Source organism: Acinonyx jubatus, chromosome A1 (genome assembly GCF_027475565.1).
Source record: "Acinonyx jubatus isolate Ajub_Pintada_27869175 chromosome A1, VMU_Ajub_asm_v1.0, whole genome shotgun sequence".
In the NCBI taxonomy this organism is placed as follows: domain Eukaryota; kingdom Metazoa; phylum Chordata; class Mammalia; order Carnivora; family Felidae; genus Acinonyx; species Acinonyx jubatus.
The window spans coordinates 203,463,220-203,479,476 of record NC_069380.1 but is presented as its reverse complement, the minus strand read 5'-3'; the positions used below and the strand labels follow the sequence as shown (position 1 = coordinate 203,479,476).

Genomic DNA, 16,257 nt, shown 5'->3' with positions numbered 1-16,257 from the left:
CCATTTACCTGCAGGCGTCTGCGGTCTGCTGCCGTTCTCCCTGTGGCATCACCCGCCGCCTGCGGCTGAAGGTGGAAGTGGGCATTTTCTGGCCCAGCGTGCAGCTGACCAACTTCAGGAGAAGAGTGAACACCTCCGGGTACAAGCTTGTGACAGGGGTGCCTGCCGATACCACTTCATACGTAGCACAGGCCGCCTGAGGGGAGAAAGGACTTCGTGGTCAAGCAGGCTCCTGTCCTCCAAGGACATCTCCCTGGTCTGACCTTCAAGTTGTTTTCTCCCCAAAGGATTGCTTTCCAAGTTGACCGCACTCATACTCGAAACGAAACGAAACGAAACGAAACGAAACGAAACCAAAACAAAACACAAAAAATGCCAGAAAAGAGGGTGTATTTGTTTGGAAACTTCTCAGCTCATACTGTGTTTCTCTCTCAGGACTGTTATGTTCGGCAACTCCAAACTCTAGGGGGCACCAGTCAGGTGAAATGAAATCTTTTCCAGCATTGAGGTCTTTCAAAGGGGTGCTCTGGATATCTTAAGACTAATTTGTAAATACAGACCCACAGATTTTCTTTGGGATGATGAGAAATTTGCTTCTAAAAGTGATCAGCCACAGACAAAATTGCTGCCATATTTGTCCAACTAAGTCCAATTAACTGGAGCCGATTTAAAATCAGGGTATAAGAGGGGAAGAAGTATGATTAATGCTACATCACCAAGTTCCAGGTGGGGACAGACCATGGAGTGGGACACAATTCCAGGTATGCGATGGGTTGTCCAACTCACTGAAATCGCCTCCAGCCCAGCTACGTCATCTTCTAATTCATTCTCAAGTTTGTCTGTTAAGGCTCTCAAGAGCTTACCGCTGGAGGCTGTGTTCTCAGCCAGAGCCTTCCACAATGTCTTTGTGTCCCTAGGGTGGTAAGCCAGGAAGCTGATAAGAAACAACTCTTTGGAATATGAGCTTTTTCATCTGTTCCCCTCTAAAACCACATTATGACTAATCAAAATTTCAAGGACAGATGGCGATGCTAACATGCCCGGAGATGATAAGGATGTGTTATTTAACAGTCCAGCATTCTGGACTTGGGTTACTGAGGTTTGTTAATGTCCTTTAAGGCACAAACCTCTCACATAGGTGAAATTCAAGGCAACCAGAAAGAAGAGAAATACTCATTTTCTAATATTCACTTATTCCTATGATGTATTTTTTTAAAAAAGAAATCTTATCATATTAGGAGGATATGTATATGAAAAACACTTGGAAAAACATTATTCATGATTCTAACACCATTTTTGAACTTATTATTTAGGTGAGATGTTCTCAACCTTTCTTTTTACTCTCTTTCTCTCAAACCACAAATTCTTCCTCAGTGCGGATTAGCATTTCCTGGGAGAAGGAATGAGCTCAATTAGAATCTACCTGTCAAAGGGCAGAGGCTTCTGTAAAAGCTTAGCAACAACTGCATCCATGTGAAAGCTGGCTATCTGAGAGATGGCTTCCAGCATAAACTGAAAACTTTCCTCCTTTTGTCTGAGGACTGGCATGTGATAGTAAATCATGTTCAAGATCTCCAACAGCTAAAAAAAAAAAAAAAGTCCAAATCAAACATTAAATTGCCATTTTCCCTCTACTATATGGCTTAGGACACATATAGTCAGCATGTTAATCATGGGTAGTTGATGAATTATATAATAATGTTAGAAACACTAGTTAATTCTATGCATGGCCTATCTCTTACTCACGAGGGCTGTAGGTATATTGCGTATTTATTCCTAAGTCAATGTAGCAAATATTTAGTGAAAGACTGCATTATGCCAAGTGTTGTGCTAGGCGTTGTGGGGGATTTACCAAAGAGGAATACGATGTAGCCCTTTCTCAAAAGGAACGAGTGTTCTAAGAAAGAAGACCAGCCATATATCCAAAGGCCTGTGCGCCAGGCAGTATATGGCAAATGGTACACAAGAGGTTCGCAAGATTGTGAGGGAACCCAGAAGTAACTGAGGTCACTTTGGAGGGACACCTGATGTGGGTCTTGAAGGATATATAGAAATTTCAAAAGGCAAGGTGGGGATGGTGGGGAAAGTCATCCTCATCCCAAAGAAGAATATAGATAAAGATGTAAAATAAAAAAACATGATAATGGATGAAGCACAAAAGATTTTTAGAGCAGTGGAAGTATTCTGTATGTTACTGCAATGGTGGATATGTGCAATTACACGTTTGTCAATACCAACAGTTAACTTTAAGGGAAACTGTGGACTTTGAGTGATAATAATGTGTTGATGTAGGTTCATCGATTGTAACAAATGTACCACCATGTTGTAGGATGTTGATGGTAAGGGAGGATACATGTGTGTGGGGAGAGGAGGTACAGGGCTCTATGCCCAATTTTGCTGTGAGCCTAAAACTGCTCTAAAATATATGTATATATATATATATATATATATATATATATATATATATATATATAAACTAGCATGAGAGCATGGGCCCAAGCAAATATGGAAAACATTTCTGGAACAAGAGAATGGTCCAGTTTGGAACACAGAGAAAATGAGGGTGATAAGAGAAGATAACTTGACAGAAAAGATGAAGCCAGATCCTAGAGAACACTGAAGGTCACCTTCCAAATTTGGATGTGAATCTGTGGGCAGCAGGAAATGATATTATACATTTGGATTTTTGACGTGGAGAAGGGCATATCTATCTGCTAGTAGCTTTGCTTCTAGTAGATATTTCTCTTGTTTATTTTGGATAGATATTTTTAGGTTAAACATGACATTTACTCTCAATTAAAATTCTTTAAACATAAATATCTGGCAAATATGATTACCACAGAGTCCCATTAGGGGAGGATTTAGGTCCCTATTGCTCCCTTTTAATGCCAAACACACAAATACAACAACATTCCAAATTTATGAAGCTTTGATCTTCCCATGTCCAGTATAATGCCTGCCACATAGTACACACTCAGTAAATTTTTTAAAAAACTGATTGGAGAGTAATTAGCACAGAAATAATTTCTAAAGGTCATACTTTGGAGAATTCTTTAATTTAGGGTGGTTGACTCCGGGACATGGGGACCATAACTTCTTTCACCTGTAGGAGGTGCCTTCATTGAGTTAAAGATTCTCTTCCTCCTTATTAATCTTTGAATTGCCTGAATTTTGTTTCCAACCTCAAGAGAAAGGCTAGAGCATCCCCATTTGGAGCTCTTAACCAAGCTTCCTGAGCTCAAATCCTTTTCACTCTGCCTAACTCTCCAGCTGGGAGTAAGGACTAAGGACTTTCCCTCAATCAGTTCTTCAATGACACCTTCCTTACCAGAAAACAAACCCCAAGGTGTGTGGAAGAGAAGCCTGAAGAGAGGCAGTGGAATTAGAAACTCTACTGATCCTCAATGGTCATCCCAAAGGTGATCCACACAGTCACCCTCATCCTTATAGATCTAACTGTCCAGTTTTCCAGAATCCAAATGCCCTTGGTTCAGAGCTGCTGTCTCTGGCCAAAGAGTCACAGTTGGGAAAGACTTTTTGATCACAGACTAGAGAGGCAATTGAGACAGGCTGAGACAACATGAGCCTGGTTGTTAATACACAAGTTGGGTCTCTGCTGAGGCCTCCCGAGGCTATGCATGCTCTTGCTTATTTCCCAACAGAGGACAAACTGGGAAGTAGCAATCAACTTGGCATTTCAGAAGTGTTAGAATTCTGCTCAATGGTCAAACTGGCTGTCAGTTCACCTGTTCTTCCAAAGCAGCTCCCTGCTCCTTCAGGGCAGCAACCATCCATATGCCACAGGCCTTTGTACAGGTGGGGTTAAGGGTCTCCAGACCATCCAGGGTTTCCTCCAGGAACATTAGAATTTCTTCATTTGGGATGAGTTTACTGACAATCTGAGAATGTACCCAGAAAGATTCATGTTATCAATCACCTCACTTCATACAACATGCTGCTACTGTTTGTTTTAAGATATTGGAAACCACTGGAATTTCCAAACAGCACATGATTGGAACTATAGAAACTACTAAAACAGATAGAGACAATACCCTACAACCTCTAGGTAAACTTTTCCTACAGTTGTCCTTTTATCATTTTATATTTATTGAAACCCAAGCCTCCTGAGGCAATTTCTTCTCCAAACTTATAGTGTACTCCACAAGGGAAAAATAATGTATAAATTTTGTATAACAATTTATATGATATAAATTACTTCAGCATACAGTTCATATATCACAGAAATATGTCTTAGGTATGCCAAAGAATAGCTAAGGCTTGGGAATTTAGGAAAGTCTATCACCAGGTACTAAGTGCCATGCTGAATAACAGGTGCCTCACAGTTTCCATAAAAGTATGAATTGTTATGATCCCTGTCTTTTACTCTTTCATGTTTCAAAATTAAGAGTAGTCAAAAGTTCTAGAAAATAAAAACTTTGCAATTTGGTCTCTAAGTACAAGAACTATACAGAATGGGTGATAGCAGTGTGTGAGTATGAGTGTGCGTGTGTGTGTGTGTGTGTGAACACATATGCATGCGTGCATGAGTCCTAATGAAAAGGCAGGCAGGCAGGTGAAAAGTTAGCAGTTTGAATGAATTCCAGGAACATTGTCTGGGGCTTTAACCAAGCAAGATGGTTGTGATTATGAGTTTGTAGGTATGAAAACATTACTCTTTACAACTGACTTCCCTCTGCATTAAGTGACCTGATGATTGATATTTAATAGTAATGTTCTTGAAAGGAAATGAGTCCCTTTTCATGAATAGTTGCATGTCTCAACCAGTTTCTGAGTCATTTTTGTTCCAAGATCAAGAGACCAGACTGCCGCATCTGTTCTATGTAACACCAAATACCTGCTTGGGCTCCAAACTCAATGGTTATCTGTTTTTTCCTCATATTGGTATGGATGATGGTTTAGCAAGAAAGGAAGGAGGGGAACTCATGTTTTTGGGTACTTATCATGCATCAGACACTTTCTTAGGCATTTGACCTATGTTTCCTCCGTGCCCCTCAACTGGCCTCTCTCCCTTATTCTGGACACTTTCTTGTTGTTTCTGCTGTTGTCACTTTAGTCCAAGCCACCTCCTTGTCGTTTCCTCCAAACTGACCTCGTTAATTTCACTCCTGCTGGCCTGTATTGTAGTATGAACACAGCAGCCAGATGACCCTCTGAAATAGAAGTCTGATCATGTTCCTTCTTGCAGGAACACACCTAGCCCATACAGGGCTTGTGCAAATTAGGAAAAGACATGCCTGTCCTCAAGACAGTTCACTTCTCTCTGTAAGTATATGGTCATAAAGACTGATTTTGTTGGACCTTTTGCTGCCATCTGTGGATAACTACCTTAAAATACATAAATATCTACAATGTTTACATTAAGAATGATGCTGCCTCACATGAAGAGGCCCTTGTGCATTTCGTATCTGGTACAATTGGACATAGTGCCCCGACTTATGCTCAAAACCCTGTGCTGGCTTTTATTTCCAACTGGAGTAAAAGTCAAAGTCTTTGGAGCATCTGGGTGGCTCAGTCGGTTAAGCATCTGACTCTTGGTTTTGTCTCAGGTCATGATCTCAAGGTTCATGAGTTTGAGCCCCACGTCTGCATTGTCAGTGCAGAGTCTGCTTGAGTTTCTCTGTCTCCCTCTCTCTTTCTCTGCCCCTCCCCAACTTGCGCTATCTCTATCTCTCCCAAAATAAGTAAATAAACTAAAAAAAAAGTCAAAGTCTTTAACAAGACCTGGAAGGCAACTGAATCATTCCTGAGCTATCTCTTGGATCTCACTACCTCCTTCTTTCTCTACCTCAGGGCCTCTGTACTTGCTTTCTCCTCTGCCTGGAATGTTCTTTTCCCTCAGTCTTCATGGTCTCCCCTTCACAGTGGCCTTTTCTAGGAAATCGCCCCTCCCTTACTCTCTATTCCCTTACTTGACTATATTTTTCTCAATTATCACTACCTGACATATTTATTTGGCTGACTCCATCCACCAGGATACAAGGTCATCCAGGGCAGGCATTTTGTCTTTTTCTATTCTTAGAGCCTAGAACAAAGTCTGGCATATGATAGGTGCACAGAACATAGTAGGCGAATGCATAAATGATTAAATAAATGAATGAATTCATTGACCAATTCTCAGAACAACTCTGAGAGGTAGGTTATGCATTTCTTTTTAAGATGAGGAGAATGGGTTTCAAGCAGTGCACACAGAATGCGTTCAATAGACTCCAAAGCTCTTGTTGCTTCTACTCCACTCCACTGCCTCCCTTACCCTGAAGAATCTTGGTTCACAATATTTCTCAGAGAATGAAATATAAGCAGCAGGTGTTGACTGGGCACATGCACCCAGGGTTAATGCATGATAGCCTAAAAGAATGGCTAGATCACTGCTCTCCTTGGTGGTGGGGCATACACAGCTTACTTATTTGGAAATCAACCCAGAACTATCTTTACATCCCTTGGCCAGTCCTCCATATCTATTACCTTTGCTATTTTGGAAGAAATCTTGATCTGGACCTGCACATCATCACACTGCAGCCCTTCCTGCAAATCCTGCAGTCTTTCCACCTCTGGGTGAATGCCTAAAATCCACAAGGGGGGACATATGCAAGAGTTTAAAGACCTGATGGGGTTGAAGAGGTTGGCCATATTGAAAGGGCAGGTGTAAAAGCAAACACGCACAGTTGGTTTAGTACCATGCTAAATACTCTGCATACAATGATCTCATCTATTACTCATAAACATCATCTGAGGTAGACACTCCTGTTTTTGCAGATGAGAAAGATGAGACAGAAAGGTATAAAGTCATTTGGCCATGGTTATCTAGCGACTAAAAATAGCAGAGTCAGAATTTGAACCCTGGTCTGTCTGACTTCGGTGCCTAGGCTCTGACTACTCTGCTATGCTGCTCTCTCTGTTGGAGTTGCATTTTGCAGCGAGCCACTTTGGGGAAAATGGAAAGGTAACTATTGCAATAAAAACATCAGCAACTCTGTAAATGATTGTTGGAATCAATTTATAAACCCAGACCTAAGCAGTAACGATTTTCTGCTTGTTGTTTGAATGTATAGTAATTGTGGAAACTACCACCTAAACCATTTTGTGGCAGGCATCCCAGCCCAACAGAACACACATGGACTTTGGAGTCAGACAGACCTGAGCTCACAGCCCAGCTCCACTACTTGCTGGAATGGGTACATTTCTTTCTTTTTTTGAAAAGTTTTTTGAAGTTTATTTATTTTGAGAGAGAGAGAGAATGAGAGGGGCAGAAAGCGAGGGAGAGAGAATCCCAAGCAGGCTCCCCACTGTCAGTGCAGAGCCCAATGTGGGGCTTGATCCCATGAACCATGAGATCATAACCTGAGCCGAAATCAAGAGTCATACACTTAGCCAACTGAGCCATCCAGGCGCACGGCGGATGGCTATGTTTCTTAACTTCAGGTCTCTTCATCTCAAAACTGATTATTAAATGGGTATTTAATTTAGCATCACACTTGTTACTTGTATTCAACGGGTGTTTCATAATCATATTCCTTCTCTCTGCCATGCTTATTCGATCCATTGAGGAAAAGAGTTAAAGTAAATAATGAAGTATGGGATTTTTTTTTTATTAACAAAGAATACTTGAGAACCTGAATTTTGCATGTTTCAGGAAAATAAAGTACACTAAAGGAAGAATAGGTAGAACAATAATAGAGTTGAAATTCCTATCTTCCTACGAGGTTCCTCTCTGGTACGTTTCTTCTCTTCCTGGGATGGCCTCTTAGTTCTTACCTCCTTAACTCATTTTTTATTTTGTGGCTTGGTACAAGCATATATCCTTAGTGAATTATCTTCCCATACCCCAAGGGACTTTCATACCTAGTTTGACTCTGTTGAACATTATTTTTTCTTCTCCACTGACTAACCACCCCTCCTCCCCCAAGCCAAATCCCACCTTTTAGTTTTAACACATTTTTTATGTGAATTTTACAGTTGTAGTATCTCTGTGTCTCCAGCATCAGAGAAATGCTTGAAACATGGAAAGTGCTTAATAAACATTTTCTGAGTACTTAAAAGAAAGAGAGTGGAACACAGGTGTGAAATGTCATTAAAACTTAGACCCACAACCCCGCAAGTAACCCTCAGTTTGTTCTCCATATTTATGAATCTCTTCTGTTTTGTCCCCCTCCCGGTTTTTATATTATTTTTGTTTCCCTTCCCTTATGTTCATCTTTTTGTCATATGATTTTTTGTGGGAGGGGGGATGGGCTAAATGGGTAAGGGGCACTAAGGAATATACTCCTGAAATCATTGTTGCATTATATGCTAACTAATTTGGATGTAAATTTAAAAAAATAATTAAAACTTAGACCCATGGTCCTGGCCGCGCCTGGGCTGTACAGAACTGCGCATGTGCAGTGCAAGACCATCCTCTGTGAAGCCACTGCTGGTTGAACCTGGACCTGAGGCCCTGCTTGTTGGTTTCAGCCCGAGATTGAGGTTTTAAAATTCCTTATGTTTCCTGATATTGACACTCCACATGTACTTGGAGAGCAGAGTTCTGTTCTGGAAGCTGGAAAAACCTCCACAAAGTTGTCTCTCTTAGAGAACTTTAGTAATAGTGCTATTTCTTCCTGAAGAAAACCTTGTGATAGAAGAAGCATTGCTAATACGCCTAAGTGCTCAGTGATTTAAACTGGACACTCTCAAAACATTTTCACCTACCCCAATGGACCTTTATAATGCATCTGTGTCATTATCTTTATTTCTAAAAATAGCAAAAAACAGAGCCATTGGGGAAAAATGATCCAAAAGAGAGACAAATCCTATACATAATTAATGCATTAGAATGCCGAAACGACTGAACAACGGAAAGAGAGGGACAGAGAGACATCGATGAACAAAGAGGAAAACTGAGAACAAAAGAAAACAGGTATCTGCTCTTCATTTGTGGGTTTCTCATCTTTCCCTCACCTTTTATACAGAACAGACCAATCGTGGAGCTGGCAGCTGCTTGACGGATGGTGGGCAGGGTGTCACAGGAGTGAGGAGCCAGGAGGCCGAGGAGTGAGCCGATCTTAAAGTGTTCTGGAGCCTGGAGGATAAAGGAGATGGGGCGCAAGGTGATGGGGAGGCTTGACATCCCAGGATATTCCCAACAACACTGGAGATGAAGTCCCTTATTTTCCCCCTAAAGGTCCTTAGAATGAAATTGAATCTTGGACTTTCCCTTTAAGGGCAGTGGAAAAGTGAGCCGGCAAGCATGTAAAGACAGCCAGATAGTTTAATCCTAGTGTCCTTGCCTCACTCTGGGGTCAGGCGACACCTCTCAGGTGCTTCTCTGGAAAGCACTCCATTCTGGGACTGGAGATCCATCATGCATAAGTTTGGGATTCCAGAGGCCTCAGCTGATCCCTACTGTCAGCAAAGGATGAAATCTATTCACTGCTGGGGATTACTTACCTCCACATCATTTGTCAGCACTTGTGCGGTGATCTGGAAGGCTCTTTCTCTTTCCCAGTCTTTTTGTGAAACAAGCCACATTCGGAGAAGCTGTTGGTCAAAGAATAAATGTCCTTTCCTTAGCACTCCTCATATTCACTCATTCTCATTCTCTGGCTCCTGCTGTCTCTGCCTCTTCTGTAACGGTGCTCACCTCCCACAAACAATTTTAAGAGGACTGGCCCTATGTGGTGGGTTAAATGGGTCAGGCTGGACATCTCCCTGGGAAGAGGATGAGGTAGAGTCTGGAGTGTCACCTTGCAGCACAGATGAGGGGATGTGGGAATCAGTTTGAGCAGTGGCCCTACTCACATTGAACATTTCTTGACAGTCCTCCGCTTTCACATTATCCCACATCATGGTCCTCAGCAGCCTTCCCAGAGCATCCATGGATCGTTCGTAGAGAAACTGAAATCCAAAGTGAGCATGAGTGTCAGGCTCCAGCGGGAGAGTAGAGTCCCACTGTTGTTCTTGATTTTACTCAGGCCTCACCCCCACGTACATGGATGTGCTCCTTGTCCTTATCTGTTTCGCCTTCATCTTTGAGTTTTTCCAGAGGTGGAAGGGGAAGCAGCCTCCGAATAGTCTCTTCAAGAATATTGAGATGGTCATTTAGTGAGAGCTGAGGCTTCAGTTTGCTGAAACGAGAACCATGTAGAGGGATGGACGTTAGGATGACAAACAAAACATAGCCCGAAGAGTACCCAAGAACTGCCAACCATACCTGAAGGGGTCAGATATGTTTGCCGACATGTTGGAATGTTGAGGGAGGTGGTGACAGAAGCAGGGAGAGGTTGGGCACATGGAATCAGACTGTACTGGCGTGCATAGTCAACATGCCTCATTTCTAATTTATTAGAGTGATGAACAAATCATCCCTAGCTTTGTGGTATTTAATCCTTTATTATATGATCTGTGGTAACATTAACCCACTTGTTTTTTCTAGTGCTCATGGGTTGTGTGTGTGTGTGTGTGTGTGTGTTGGGTGGGGGGAATTCTAAATTTGGAGCAGTGATTTTTATCCATTTCATATGTCTTCTCAGGTTATAACTGGTGTCACACATACTATAGGTACTCATGAATGTACCTATAGTAATGACATTGTAATCATCCTTCCTTCCCCCTCCCTTCCTCCCTCCTTTCTATTCTCCTTCCTTTCCTTCCTTCATTCCCTTCTTTCTTTCTTTCAGGTATTTACTATAAACATCACGAAGGTATGAGCCTAGACATAACGTGGAAAAATGTAAATGTTCGATAAACATGAAAATCCCCATTTATTATTTAATAAATGTAAATCAAGACAATAAAATGCCATTTGTCAGCTACCAAATTAGCAAAGAAATTGAAAATGATGACATGGTTGGGGCAGGGTGAAACTGGTTCTCTCACAGGGGAATAAAAGTCAGTACCAGCTGGGGCAGGTCAATTGAAATTGTTAAATATGTTGAACAGTCTTTTCATCTTTATTGTCTGGCTGACTTAAAAAAAAATCAACTTATTGAGGCAAAATGTATGCACAACAAGCTGCATCCAGTTAAAAGTGTGCAATTAAATGCGTTTTGCACCCGTGAAACCACCACTATAATCAATATAGAACACCTAGATTTTTCCTTATGCCCCTTTACAGTTCATCTCTTCCTTCACTCTAGCCCCTGAAAACTGATTGGTTTTCAGTCATTAGAGATTGGTTTGCCAGTTCTATAGGCGTGCTGTCCAAATGAGGGTAGTCTCTAGCGACAGGCAGCTATCCAATACCTGAGTTGTGGCTAGACTGAATTAAGACATGCTGTAATTCTAAAACGCACTGGATTTTGAAGATTTTGTATGAAAAATCATGTAAACTATCTCATTACATTTGTTAAATATCAAATACACGTTGAAATGATAATATACTGAATATATCGGATTAAGTAAAATTATTATTAAAATTAATGTTTCTTTTCACTCTTTTAAAAGTGGCTACCAGAAAATTTTAAGTGACATATGTGACTTGCATTATATTTCTACTTGACATTATTTTAGTGCCTAGCTAACTTTTAGTTTATCTTCCACATTTATTTATCTGAGCTTTCTTCAAACTTCACGTATCTTTGTAAACATGGCAACCTGTGCCTTCTCTTAGTTGCTTCTTGCTACAGTTTAGGAGATTATGTGGGTATGTTTTTGCATCTATTTTCCCCAGTATACAAGGCCATATTTTGTTAATGGTTATCTTTTTTGAATCTAGCTCAATGCCTGGTACATGGATGACATTGAATACTATTTATTGAACTAAATTGTCAACTTTTATAATTAAAAGTTCAGAGAGCACTTTTTGCATAAAGTGTTCACCAAAATATTATTTATAGTTTTTATTTTTTAACGTTTTATTTATTCTTGAGAGAGAGAGAGAGAGACAGAGAGACAGAGAGACAGAGAGACAGAGCATGAGCAGGGGAGGGGCAGAGCGAGAGAGGGACATAGAATCCAAAGCAGGCTCCAGGCTCTGAGCTGTCAGCACAGAGCCCAATGCGGGGGTCAAACTCACAATCCGTGAGATCATGACCTGAAGTCTGATGCTCAACCAGCTGAGCCACCCAGGCGCCCTTATTTATAGTTTTAAAAACTGACAATTAACTATAGCAAGAGGAGGTTGATTAAATAATGTGAGATATATCTATACAGTAAGTCATTAAACAGCCATTAAAAATGCTGTTTGTTACCTCAACATAATAAAGGCTACATATGAAAAGGCTACAGCTAATATCATGTTAATGGTGAAAGACTGTAAACTTTTCCTCTGATATTTAGAGGAAAATCTAAGATCAGGGACAAGATAAGGATGCTTGCTTTTGCCACTTTTATTTAACATAATACTGAAAGTGCCAGCCAGAGCTCTTAGGCAATAAAAAGAAATAAAAGCCATGTAGATTGGAAAGAAAAAGCAAAATTATCTCTGTTTGCAGAAGATATGATCTTATATATAGAAAACCCTAGGGTGCCTGGGTGGCACCCTAGTTGGTTAAGCGTCCAACTTCGGCTCAGGTCATGATCTCGCGGTCCGTGAGTTTGAGCCCCGCGTTGGACTCTGTGCTGACAGCTCAGAGCCTGGAGCCTGTTTCAGATTCTGTGTCTCCCTCTCTCTGACCCTCCCCTGTTCATGCTCTGTCTCTCCCTGTCTCAAAAATAAGTAGATGTTAAAAAAAGAATTTAAAAATAAAATAAAACAAAATTTTGATTAAAATTATTTTCTTCTTTAGGTTTATTTCTACTAACCAACTAAAATATGATTAGGGCTTTCGTAAGTTTTTTTTTAATGTTTATTTTTGTGTAAGAGAGAGACAGAGCATGAGTAGGGGAGGGGCAGAGAGAGAGGGAGACACAGAATCCATAGTAGGCTCCAGGCTCTGAGCTGTCAGCACTGAGCCCCACGTGGGACTCAAACTCATGAACCTTGAGATCATGACCTGAGCTGAAGTCAGACACTTAACCGACTGAGACACCCAGGTGCCCCAGGGCTTCATAAGTTTTTAATTGGAATATTAAAATTTGCCTACAGACCAAAGTCTAGGAAAAGAAATTTCCTTTTGCACCAAAACTTCAATCCTTATGTATCAATAAGTCTCACTCCTCTAAGTTGCTCTTTCTCCCTCTTGGTTATCAAATGGTCAGGCTCTTAGTCAGTTCTGTAAGTCTGAAAAGAGGGAGAAGCCCCAATTTGAAATAGCCCATCGATGAGCTGTGTTCACTTTGGGAAGGGTGCACTGGTGTATCCACTGACTGAGAAGTCAGTTGATCTGAAGGAGGATATTGGGAAGGAAATATTTTTCTCAATGAGAGCAAGAAAAATTCTCTAAAATTCTCTACCTGAGGTATCTAATGGCGATTAAAGCTTTCCACCGAACAGGGCTAGCTAAGGAATCCAGGGGCTCATCCCTGATGAAGTCCTGTAACACAAACAAGGAGGTGAAATATTTTAGAAAGGGGAGTTTCCACATGCAGCTGCAATCCCATTGGACCACTAGGTGCCCTTGGTCCAAAATATGGCAGAGATCTGTTTGTTCCCTGGGACTGGCAAGTTTTACCCACTTAAAAAAAGTCAGCTCTGTGCTCTTGGTAACAGACTTTTCATGGCCTTGCCCATGTCCTCTCTGCCCACTCACCAGCATGTAACCCAGTAGCACCTCCTTGTAGGAGAACTTGAACCCCTGATCCTCAGCATCTTGGACAGCAATGCCAATCTCAGTGATACTTCTTGTGAAACTCATTTGCAGATCCATGTCCTAAAACGAAAGGATTCACAGTGCAAGCCAAAGTCTTGGGTACCACACCTGGTTCTATAAACCCAGTTCTTGACCTAGGGTTGAACTATGTGCCCAGACAGAAGTGCGAATCTGTTTCTTTTTCCTTCTCTACCTCAGTTTAGGATCAAAGTTGCAGGGAAATTAAAAAAACAAAGGTCAATTTCTACTCCTTCCATCCCCTACCCCCCGCCCCCCATAGATTGAGGTTCTATAAGGCAGTGGCTTTTAAACTTTTTGGACCATAAACCACACAGTAGGAAACAGTTTACAATTCCATTCTGTACTTACATTCTATCTATCTATCTATCTATCTATCTATCTATCTATCTATCTAAATATAATATATATAATACCTGAAATAAAAGTTTTATGATACTTATTATTGCTATGTACAATGTTCTCTTCTATTTCTTTTATTTCATTAAAAAATTTGCTGGTGCGGTCTATTAAATCTATTACATTGAAATCATAGTCTACTGGTGGGTCACAGCCCATAGTTCTAAAAATACTGTTCTAGTTTGCAGTCTAACTTTCAAACCACCTGTAACCAAATATAGCTCTATGTTCTGTCCTAGATTAAGCTCAGGGATCCTGGCTTCAGAATTGGATTAATTAGTTATATATTGGGATCCTTTCCTCTGGAATCAAACCAAGAGGACATATATGCTTCCTGCATCTCCAGGGAACATACTTGGTATTCAAATGTATTTGTATCAAATACATCATATACATATATCAAATACATATATCAAATATATTGCATACCTTATTCATCACAGACATGCCCAGAACCTGAAAACCAAAGGCAAAAGCAGATATAGAGCCGCAGTTAGAGAGTTCCCTTATACCAGCAAAAAGACCCACCCACCAACCTGAAAACAAGAGTGAAGCAGGACACAGAGTCTTGCCAAGGAGTGGGTGCTGTTCACTCCCTCCCCTATTTCCAAAGTGAGGTCCTGTACATTGGCAGACATTTTCCCCAGGTGAGTGTAATCTACAGAACGCAGCATAAAGATATCAGGCATTTGGGTTTCAAGCCTCACAATTTAAAGAGACTCTACCAGATTTTGGTAAGAAAAAGGATAGAGGCTGTTGGCAGAAAGACCAGCGAAAAGCTATAGAATGAAAGTCATAGGGGAGCTGACTTTGGAAGGAGATATAGTCAGTTCTGCTATGATGCTTGCATTGAAAATGCAATTTTGTTCCAGCGAAATTGATATGTGAGTAAATACTTCTGGTATATTCTGAATTTTGTGTTTGCTTATGCACAGTTTGGTCCATGACAGCAAAAGGTGAACTAGCTGAATTGAACTGCATAGGAATACTCACACAACACCTCAAACACGCCAGCTGCCTCAGTTTACCATGGTAAGAGCTGCTTCCCATACAAATCTGGCATTCTAGCTGTCTGTCTGATTTCAAACAACCCTTCTTTATACCACCATTTCATAATAACTCACAACTTTCACAATTCATGTGTTTTTCAAGGAAAAGTGACATAATTTTTTATAGTACTTAGATATTTCTTAAATGTTTTTTTTCTTAAATGGTTTTAAAAATTAGGTTCCTATTTTTTTCTGTGTCATTGATGGGGTTTTTGAATGTTGTGCCCCTTACCCCATTTCCCCCACAATCCTGTGGCTTTTTTGTACTATGTTGTGCATATGCTGTGTTACAGCAGAACTGACTGTACCTTGAAAATGTACAGTCATCATTATCTAAAACATCTTTATCTCTTTTCCTCTTTTATTTTTATCCTAATTTTCCTCAGTGACTGACTAAAAATTAATGTAACAGAAAACATCTTAATGTTTAATGTTTATTTATTTTTGAGAGAGAGACAGAGTATGAGTGGGGAGAGAGAAGAGAGAGAGACACAGAACCTGAAGCAGGCTTCAGGCTCTGAGCTGTCAGCACAGAAGCCTATGCGGGGCTTGAACTCATGAACCGTGAGATCATGACCTGAGCCGAAGTCGGATGCCCAACCAACTGAGCCACCCAGGTGCCCCAGAAAACATCTTTTTTTAAATCATATTTTTGGTTTTCATCATTGCTTTTCAAATTTTGAGTGCATCAGAATCACCTTTTCAGGAGCATGGCAAAAATACAGATTCATAGATCCATCCCTAAAGGCTGTGATTCATTAGAGATCTCTATTTTTAACAAGCTCTCCAGGTAATTGTCATGCAACTGAAGGGTGAGGATCACTGCCCTAATCCCTTTCACTGGCGTATACTTATATCTGTGATATCATGAGTTCCCTGTGTTTCCATTTTTATCACATACACACATGAATAAATATCAAGAGTACAGATTTATCAAGCAGGTGGTGTGTGGAGGGCACAGAAGAGGAGGTAAGACAGCATAAGGTACCATCCCTAACATCAAGGTGCTGACAGTCTGATGTGGGAGCAGATGTGCACGTAATCGGCAGAAGCTTCTGAAACTTGGCTATGGATAAGAATCATTTATAAACCTTTTAAAATTACAG

The 16,257-nt window shown here is 40.7% G+C and overlaps 1 protein-coding gene across 3 annotated transcripts in view; it reads right to left on the bottom strand.

The window, feature by feature from the left end:
- MROH2B (maestro heat like repeat family member 2B) overlaps nt 1-16,257 on the bottom strand; it is a 68,857-nt gene that overhangs the window by 10,040 nt on the left and 42,560 nt on the right. For all 3 annotated transcript variants that reach the window (XM_053201136.1, XM_027075906.2, XM_027075902.2), the window contains 12 exons: nt 14,532-14,558; nt 13,626-13,745; nt 13,330-13,409; nt 9,986-10,121; nt 9,796-9,891; nt 9,445-9,534; nt 8,956-9,076; nt 6,484-6,581; nt 3,747-3,899; nt 1,424-1,581; nt 787-913; nt 9-196 (listed from right to left, as the gene is read on the bottom strand). In XM_053201136.1, coding sequence (XP_053057111.1) covers nt 9-196; nt 787-913; nt 1,424-1,581; nt 3,747-3,899; nt 6,484-6,581; nt 8,956-9,076; nt 9,445-9,534; nt 9,796-9,891; nt 9,986-10,121; nt 13,330-13,409; nt 13,626-13,745; nt 14,532-14,558 — 1,394 coding nt within the window. The remainder of the gene's footprint in view (nt 1-8; nt 197-786; nt 914-1,423; nt 1,582-3,746; nt 3,900-6,483; nt 6,582-8,955; nt 9,077-9,444; nt 9,535-9,795; nt 9,892-9,985; nt 10,122-13,329; nt 13,410-13,625; nt 13,746-14,531; nt 14,559-16,257) is intronic.